This window comes from Protomyctophum parallelum, assembly GCF_964188405.1.
Source record: "Protomyctophum parallelum genome assembly, chromosome: 8".
Lineage (NCBI taxonomy): Eukaryota > Metazoa > Chordata > Actinopteri > Myctophiformes > Myctophidae > Protomyctophum > Protomyctophum parallelum.
This window is the reverse complement of record NC_139703.1, coordinates 48,923,179-48,932,097: the sequence shown is the minus strand read 5'-3', so window position 1 is coordinate 48,932,097 and position 8,919 is coordinate 48,923,179. Positions and strand designations below refer to the sequence as shown.

The 8,919-nt window shown below is 42.5% G+C and overlaps 1 protein-coding gene across 3 annotated transcripts; it reads left to right on the top strand.

The window, feature by feature from the left end:
- The first annotated feature begins 2,446 nt into the window (after positions 1 to 2,446).
- phf13 (PHD finger protein 13) lies at positions 2,447 to 8,699 on the top strand. 3 transcript variants are annotated; one of them, XM_083772050.1, is made up of 6 exons: positions 2,448 to 2,843; positions 3,669 to 3,770; positions 4,625 to 4,718; positions 5,280 to 5,462; positions 6,279 to 6,699; positions 7,097 to 8,699. In XM_083772050.1, the coding sequence occupies exons 2-6, from the start codon at positions 3,742 to 3,744 to the stop codon at positions 7,330 to 7,332; spliced, it is 963 nt and encodes a 320-aa protein (XP_083628176.1). In that variant the 5' UTR covers positions 2,448 to 2,843; positions 3,669 to 3,741; the 3' UTR covers positions 7,333 to 8,699. The 3 variants fall into 3 exon arrangements, with proteins under 3 accessions (XP_083628175.1, XP_083628176.1, XP_083628174.1); XM_083772049.1 differs by lacking the exon at positions 4,625 to 4,718 and having other exon boundaries at positions 2,447 to 2,843; positions 6,282 to 6,699; XM_083772048.1 differs by lacking the exon at positions 4,625 to 4,718.
- The last annotated feature ends 220 nt before the right edge of the window (positions 8,700 to 8,919 follow it).

Sequence of the window (8,919 nt, the reverse complement as noted above, 5' to 3'; positions counted from 1 at the left end):
TGGGACGTGTGGAGCGTTGTCCTGGCGTTTTTAGTGAGGGTACTTCCAGTTTCCCTGCGTTGGCTGATCTGAGTGCGCGGGAGGGTTTGTAGGGTTCAATCATACTTGTAAGATATGGGGGAGCCATACCTTTGGTTGCTTTGAATGCCAGCATCAGAGTTTTGTATTCTGTGCGGGCAGCGACCGGGAGCCAGTGGAGGGAGCGGAGCAGGGGGGAGACATGTGAGAATTTTGGCTGGTTGAAGACCAAGCGAGCTGCTGCATTTTGGATCAGCTGGAGAGGCTTAAGTGCACATGCTGGTAGGCCAGTAAGGAGGGAGTTACAATAGTCGAGTTTTGACAAGACTGTTGTCTGGATTAGGAGCTGGGCTGATTCCTGGGTGAGGAACGGTCTAATTCGTCGTATGTTATAGAGTGTGAACCTACATGATCGAGTGACAGCTGTGATGTGAGCTTTGAACGAGAGCTGACTGTCCAGGACAACACCAAGATTCCTGGCTGTTGGGACAGACGTTACCAGGGCGTTGTCTACGGAAATAGTTAGCTCCCGCATAGGGCAGGACTTAGCTGGGAAGAAGAGAAGCTCAGTCTTGTCTGGGTTCAGCTCATTTGCCTCATTTGCATATTCAAAAATGTAAAATTTGTAATACAATAAATCATTGTCTTCGTGTAAGTACTCAATTGGGGAAATGTCATGGTGATAATAATCTAATATAGGTATGGTTTTGCACACTCAATTCATAATTAACGTTTCAATTTTGGAGCTCTGGCTCATGGACCAAAAACCAAAAAGAACTGAACCGGTTCCCACTGGGAACCAACCGGTGGAAAGGGGGCCTCAGTAAATCTGCCCCAAGGCCTTTTGAATCAACAATGAAAAACACTCCCTCAGACCTTCCTAATTAATGGTCAGCGAATGGAAACAAATAGTTCTTGTTTACGGTACTTTTCCTTTCTGCGCCTCAGCAACTCCTCTCTCTTTGCTTGATCTGAGTTCAGTCTCTCCCTGTATCTCCTTGTCCTCTCCGCACTTGTCATCTTTCTATGTCTCAAGGCAGCTGACAAAAGAAAATGGAATGTATAGTTTAAGACAAAGACAAAAGATTGTTTAGACTGAAACAGTATTCTAAGGTTTCTGTGAAGGGGTTTCCGGTCTGTCCGATGAATTTGAAATATATATCACTGAATAAAACTAATTTAAACACAATATATTTTGGATAATACAGATTGTGAAAATCTGTGAAAATGTTTAAAAAAATGTTTAAATGGGACTTTGTTATTTATTGTTATATCTGTAGGAAAATACAGTTTGTATCATATGGTGTGACAATCAAGTCATATGGCGTGACAGACAGACATGTCACACTATGATAAAGTGTCACACCATATTATGTTTTCTGCACTTAGCATAACCTTGAGGCTACTAGCTATACATTAGCATGCTAACAACATGCTAGCTATAAAGCAACATATATTTACATGTAATTATGACCACATTTTTTATGAAAAAGGTGTCACACCAACAGACATCTGGAAGAGGCACTTTGGTCAGAGTTCCAACACGATCATATTTCATGAAAATGTTAAAATGATAACTCACCTCAGACACCTGTCATGCTCTTGTATTGCAAGTACTAAACAGCCTTACTGAAGAAGGACCTCTCTATCCCAATGGGTGTCCAAACAATTTCCTGTTGAAATTTCCCAAAATAGTGTCACACAATATTATGATTTTGATTTGGGGGACAAATCTTTTTGATCAGAAATTATGCAAGCAGACATTATGCTTGGACAGGTTAGGTCGAAACATGTTGGCAGTTGCCTTTTTAATTTAATAAAGGCTATCCTCCTCATTTTAACCTTGAGTGCCCGGATCATTTCTTTTTTTCTTCATGTCACATCTATATTATATTTATGGATTATTATTTTTATATATATAATTTTAGAATGTCTTTCTTGAGAAACAAGGCGACAGTCACACCATATGAGTTTAGCTATACATTTGTTGAAATGTTTTAATCTTGAGTAAATTCACATAAAGGCTTTTGACAAATACATTTTTTACTGAGGACAGCAAAACTGCTATGTCACCCACAGGAGTGAACAGAACACACACACCAAACAAGCCCTGGCTTAATAAGGCATGTGTTATCCTTTTTAATCGTACCACTTTACTATTTGCAAATTGTTCATAAAGAATATGCAATCAATGATCGATCAATCACCTCTCCCCCTCCCCCAATCCTCCTTATCTGGTTTCTCGGCTGGCTGGGCAGGGTCAGAGCCATAGTTAATTGGCAGTGCGCATGCGCTGTACGCCAAGGCACGGGTGTGGGGGTGTGTGTGTGTCGTTCCCTTTGAGTGACAGACAGCTGTGACTGTGTGGTCTGTGTGTCAATGAGTGTTGTCGCTGTGACTGTAGTGACTGTCTGTGAGGTTGTCGGTCAGTCAGGAGCCCAGGAAGGCAGGAACAGACACAAATAGAGCACTGATCTATCGCTGGCAGCTTAATGCGGGTTGTTGGAGCATTTAGCAGCTCACTACCAAACTACTGGGATCAAACATTAGTAATAATAGTATGTGTGGTGCTGCTGTAGACACGAGTACTGTTGCTTATAACACTTTTAGCTAGATGGCTGGCTAGCGAACGTTACTTAGCAAACTAGCTAGAAATTAGCTAGTTGGTGTTTTAACAGCCACAACAACGATTCGTTTTGTTTTCTTTTGTTTCTTGGGCGACAACGTTTTTTTTAAAGTCCCTTTTAAAGGCTTATCAGGTACTTTAAAATAAACACACAATGGACGACATAACCCCATCGACACCGCATACATTTGAATCAGAGGTAAGTCATTATTGTTTGGTAACTAACTACCTTTCTCACGGTGCAGGCAGAAGCTAACTGTTGCTGTTATGCTGGTTCATATGTTGACAATGTTTTTTTTATATACGTGGCTCACAAGAAACTGATTGTGAACTAACGTCTGCATCGGTCGTTATACTGTAGTAATAGTTCATTTCGTTGGAAGAGGTTTACTGTACTGCTGCTAATGCTAATGCTCGGTAAAGCTAGCTTCGTGTTAAAGAAAACAATCCACCGTCGTCGTGTGGCTAACAAGCTAACAGCTAGCCAGTTTTAAATGTCACATCGATGGCGTTTGGTTTACTATTAAAGCATTATTGGTGTTTTGTGTGCTGTAATTTGCTTTGTTGAACTTGACCAATAATAACAGCGTTAACCATAGTTGCATCAACAGATTAGCCCTGGACGGTACAGTTACAGTAGACAGTACAGCATAGATAGTTATCGTCCTGGGAAAGACAACAACCTAACACGGTTTATTTCGTAATCATTGCTTGTCTCCTTTCAGCTCATTTCTTATTTTTTTTGGATGGGGAAGGGGGTTTATTCACAAGCGATTCCTAATTCAGTATCCATAAATGCTAATCTTTTTTTTTTTAAGGTTTCCAGGTTTGGGTGGTTGAATAATATGTATGGGCAACCGACGCTACTGTTGTTAGCTTACTTTTACACTTAGTGTAGCTTTTGCTAAACAGCTGGCAAAGGCTGTTAATCTCGGAGGGTGCTTTAATTTTTTTTTATTATTTATCGTTACATCAAACCTGTTAAGGCATGTTAAAATATATGCTTTTGTGATCATTGTTGCAGGGATTTAGTCCTCCATACAGGAGAAGGAGGACAGTAGAAGACTTTAACAAGTTCTGCACATTCGTCCTGGCCTATGCTGGCTACATTCCTTATCCTCAAGAGGTGAGTGAATGTTGATGGCGAACTGCACCAATCTTGATCATGTCTGTAAGCAGCCATTTGTTCAATCACTCTACTGTATACTTGCATGTAAAAAACCGCTGTAGTACTGTACTGTATAAGCCCTACTCCTGTGTGTGTGTGTGTGTGAGTGTGTGAGAGATTAAATGTCCACATTGCTTGTAAAAACATCACACTATGTCCAATGAATCAAATAAAGTATTGAGCTAAATGGAAACTAAAATAAATGTGCATTTCAAAATTAAGTCAAATTAAGGTGTGATACATTATTTTGACAGACAAAAGCTACTGGTAAGTCTGCATTTCAAATGATTGACTTGAGAGTTGCATTGACCATAATGAATGTACTGTTCTAATCAAGACCCTCATCTACAGGTGCAGTGTCATAGTTGTTTTGCTGTGTTTGTTTAACTACTCACTTTTTTCTCATTATTTTGTACCTTCAGTGAATTGTTCAGACTCAGCAAAGTGGATTTGCCGCTGTTGTAGTCATTGCAATATCTGTGGATTTCGTTTATTCTTTGGGGGGTTATTTTTTGTTAACACATAAGATAGATAGGCAAACACTGAGGTTATCTGAAAAACAGGTTATTTGAAGCCTGTGCTCTGTCCAGTTCCACAATGCATTTGTTGGGATGTTCTAGTCCCTTTATTTTCCCTTTTCATTTTACACAGACTTTAGTGATAATCCACAAGAATGACAAGATGGTCAACATACTGTTACATCTTTGTACACATGATGATGACCATGCAATTGGTTGTGGGTGTAACACTGAGCACTGAATGGCCTCCAGTCTGGTGTGTTGTGATGTCATGATGGTCTGTTTAATCCACAGAGCTTGGGCAGCCTGCTACGCCTTCGCTAGCCCACAGGCTGCTGTGTGTCCCTCCTGGAGGGACTTTCCCCCTAACCCAGCCCTCTATCCTAGGGTAAGAGGGCCTAGCCCCACTCTCTATTCATCACTGCACTTGTCCCTTCCATTTGGGCCCTCAAGTACCTTCCTGCTTTACTATGATAATCACTCTAGAGCAGGTTTACATGAGCCCTGATATTATGAGACAAGTGAGCAATGAGTTGGTAGGGGTGGAAAATGGAGTAAGACCCCCTACCTGTGTGCTCTAACACCACATTCCAGTGCCAATATCAGCCTTTGGCCAGGAGCCTTCATGCAGTCCTCACCCTTTTCAGTCAGAGGTTTACATGTCCTGTGGTCTCTGCTAGTCATCTGTATCTGTGTGTGTGGGTTCTCTTACCTACCATGCCCACCGAACTACCATATTCCATAAGTATTTTATAGGGCAGTGCAGTGTAACCTAAATTATTATATAATAAGGGAGTTATGGGCTAATTGTTGCTGTTTATTTGATAGGGTAAAACCCGTGAGGCGTGAACTAGAATTTTTACAGGTATTTTGGATGGAGAGACCTGTTGATCAACACCATTTTAATTCCATATAAGACAGTGTCTAATAACCACTTGTGTATCTCCAGGACTCTCCGCTTCGGAGCAGCTCGAGTCCCCCCAACAGTACAGGCAGCACAGCAGACAGTGATGGCTGGACTCCAGGACCACCACCCCCCTCCTGCTCCCCGCGGCCTCCTAAAGCCCCCCAGGACAGAAGCAGGAAACGTCCACAGCCAGGAGCCATGTTATCGGGGCATACTAAAAAAGATGTGAGTTGATATGACTTGTAATTAAACCATCCAGTCTGGATTAGATCAAAAAGTTATGTCTTTGTCTGTTGCAGGTGGTACTAGTGTGAAGGCCAGGGTAGTGTTTTGGTAACTCGCAATCGCAGTGCTTACAACTGCATGCCGAACCGCTTCAATATATAAATACATTCTGGGACCCAAATTAAAACCACTTTATTATGCCAGTTTGATAAGACATTTTTATCGGCTCACATCTGAATTGGGGTTTGGCGCATTTTTGCCATGATTTAACCAGATCCGACTAGGCTACTCGATGCATGCAATATTTCAGTAGACTTTAGGGGAATTATAGTCTCACATAGGCAGCCTAATAATGCACAAACTAGTATGTATAAACACCATCCTATGTGCACAAAAACTGAATTAAATGATTCATGCGGAGGCACAAATTCCACCTAGCCAACACCAACTCGGGACTCCTGAATCTCTGGCCTCCACACCCCCCTGTCTAGCATCAGGATCTTGAGCTCTGCAGTGTTGAACATGGGACAGAGTCATTCTCTGAGGAAAAGGGTCAGTTTATCTAGGGACAGGGCAGATTGTGGTCAATGGCTTACTGTTCTCTACGAAAGAGCATGAATAATGATGCATGGTGGTTTAGGTTGCTGTTACCCTGTTGATGGTCTCAGCTGAGCTCCATATCATTACCCTTTCATCTTGGTATATTTAGCTCTGCGATTCTTGGGAGATACTGACAGCACAGCTAGGTTCTTTTTAATTATATTTAAAAGTGAGACGAATAAAAAAGCTAACAACTTGTGCATTCCTTTTCCTCAGCAGCACAGTCATGCAATCAGCAGCCTTCACTCGGATGAACACAGGAAAGCCGAAAAGCTGAAAAAGAAGAAGAGGAGGAAGGAGCGGGAGAACAAAGCACTGCAGGCGTGCTCGACAGTCACGGAGCATCAGTATCCACTCTCTGTTAGCAGCCGACCAATCAAAGAAGAGCCCGACGATGACATCGTCATTCCCCTCCCAGCCACGCCTCCTCAGCGTCTGCCCAGCCCTGCGCGCTGCAAGGAGGAGCCAACGGAGCAGCTTCCACGCTACGACGGCCAGGACCTAGAGGAAGGGGCGGTGAAGGTGGAGAAGGTAGAAGGCTTATCGGGGAACCGGCTGGTGTACCGTCAGGGCAAACAGGTTGTGTTCCGGGACGAAGACGGATCCGGAGAGGACGAGGACATCATGGTAGACTCTGGTAAGGCTGATTATTATCTATTTTCGTGGTAGAGCAGGAAATGTCAGCAAATGTCTTGTGGAAATTCTGTAGAGTACAAGAAACTCTTTCTGCGTGACATTTGTTAACAATGTTTGGTGCGCTTGACAAAGTGTAGCGTGATCACCAACTGAAACGAAATTTAAAATGGCAAAAAGGAGGCTCCAACTGTTACTACTGAAAGCACCCTTAAATATGGATGTAACAAATAAATCTGTCAATTTGAAATTTAAATAATAGAAAATGTAATGTCTAATGTGTTTACAACAAAATGAGAAGTGACGTGTTTGACTGCTGGGGAGCATAGATAATTTAATAATCCAAAACATAGAAAATTAGTTGCATTCCTAATCTCTTGTCTGCTGTCTCTCCTCCTCAGACGACGACTCGTGGGACCTGGTGACGTGTTTCTGCATGAAGCCTTTCGCAGGCCGGGCCATGATCGAGTGTGACAAGTGTCACACCTGGATCCACCTGTCATGTGCCAAGATCCGCAAGAGCCACGTTCCGGAGACATACGTGTGCCAGAGCTGCAGAGAGATGCACGGACCCCCAGACGCCCGGCGCTCACACCGCTCACGCTTTGGTCCTCGCAAGCATCTGCTGGACAGCTAGACTGACCCCAGACCCCCCGAACCCCTGAACACTGACCCCCTCCGCTTTCTCCCCCACCTGTTGGACTGACATCCCCCGTAACACATCCTGTGTGCCCTGCCCTGTGTGGCCTCCACGGCTGTGCCCTGGACCAGTGTGATGGCCATGGACATTTTGTTGGACCTGTCCCTTGTTTGCAACCAATTTGAGTGCTATTTCAAGGCTAATTTATATGCCGTCACTCAACCCTCTGTAGATGAAACGACAAATTTATACTAGAGCAATTGCATATTTTCAACTGAAAAAAAAGTGTTTATACGACACATTCACACCCTTTCCGGTTGAAAATGCATAATTAGTCTTAATTATAGTATAAATGAGCTACTCGATATGCAGACGTTTTGTTTCGGCATCCCTTCAGACTCTGCGTCAGGCAATCACTGAATGGACGGCTATCTCCAGGTGGCAGTAGCACATCTGCTTAATCCCTGTCTGTGCCCAAGTATCTCCTTTGAACACTGGAAACCTTTTAACTGCCAGAGACAGTACTCTGACAACTGCCAGCCCACAGGTTTGTCGGCAAGGTGTTTTTATTTATTTCGATTATTCTGACATTTTTTATCCTGGGCACATGTGTCTTTGTAAGCTGGATTTATTTTAATTATTTTACACATTCACAACAAGCTCTTTCCTCGGTGCTTCTGACGGTGCTTTAGTGTTAAGCCCATAGAACAAAAGCATAATATAAGTGATTATCCTAACCTGATTCATCTATTACATCGTTCTGTTTTTTGTTATCTACAACATTGTAACACAATATCACTGTAGCTGTAAATCAATACAACTGTATTGAGTACTTTTATTTCACTACTAGGTGTCTTCTTGTCTTCCTGCCGCTGCCACTCCTTTGAACCAAGTTGCCGTTCCCTCAGCAGCTGCTAAACTGCCCTTATTGTATTTGCAATGGATTCCTTTTGTGAAAATGGTTGGTTTCACAATCAAGGAGCTGGTTATTCCACAATAGAAATGAGGCCAGATTCAGACCAGAGTTTGTCTTTAAATGGTTCTCAAAGGGGGATTTTCAGTACTCCGGTCCAATTCTTCCTGGAATATGTCACAAAGGAGGCATTGCATTGTTATTGAATTGATGCTGTTAGATAGAACCTAGTCAGATAGAACCTTTTTTTCTACAAAACATGAATCACAATTGTCTCAAATCTGTTCACGTTCAAGGCTAAAGCCAATGTTTGTTTTAAAAGACAGATCTGTACTTGCAGAGGATAATATATTGTTTGGACATCCTGTTTAAGCACAACATTTAAATTCTATTCAAAAGGTTGTTGCATCCAGTTACCTGGAAGTGTTTGAACATATTCTGAACTGGACTGGGTTAATCCATTCTGACCGGGCACCCATTTTGGTGTTAGCATCATGTTATGCTTTATCTATTGAAAAATAGCAGATCTACAAGCTCGTAGCGCGCCACCGAGTGGCGCGCTACGAGCTTGTAGGTCTGCTATTTTTTTTTTAAATCGAAGAACGACTGACATTTTTAGAATCTGATCTCAGGTCAGAATGGGTTAATCAGACCAGTGTGTGTCCAGTGGA

What these genes read in the sequence shown, in the direction of transcription:
- phf13 (XM_083772048.1), top strand. Translation starts at nt 2,799, where the DNA reads ATGGACGACATAACCCCATCGACACCGCATACATTTGAATCAGAG. An exon ending in ACATTCCTTATCCTCAAGAG is followed by an intron (nt 3,771 to 5,279) that starts GTGAGTGAATGT and finishes GTGTATCTCCAG; the next exon opens with GACTCTCCGCTTCGGAGCAG. An exon ending in CGGGGCATACTAAAAAAGAT is followed by an intron (nt 5,463 to 6,278) that starts GTGAGTTGATAT and finishes CCTTTTCCTCAG; the next exon opens with CAGCACAGTCATGCAATCAG.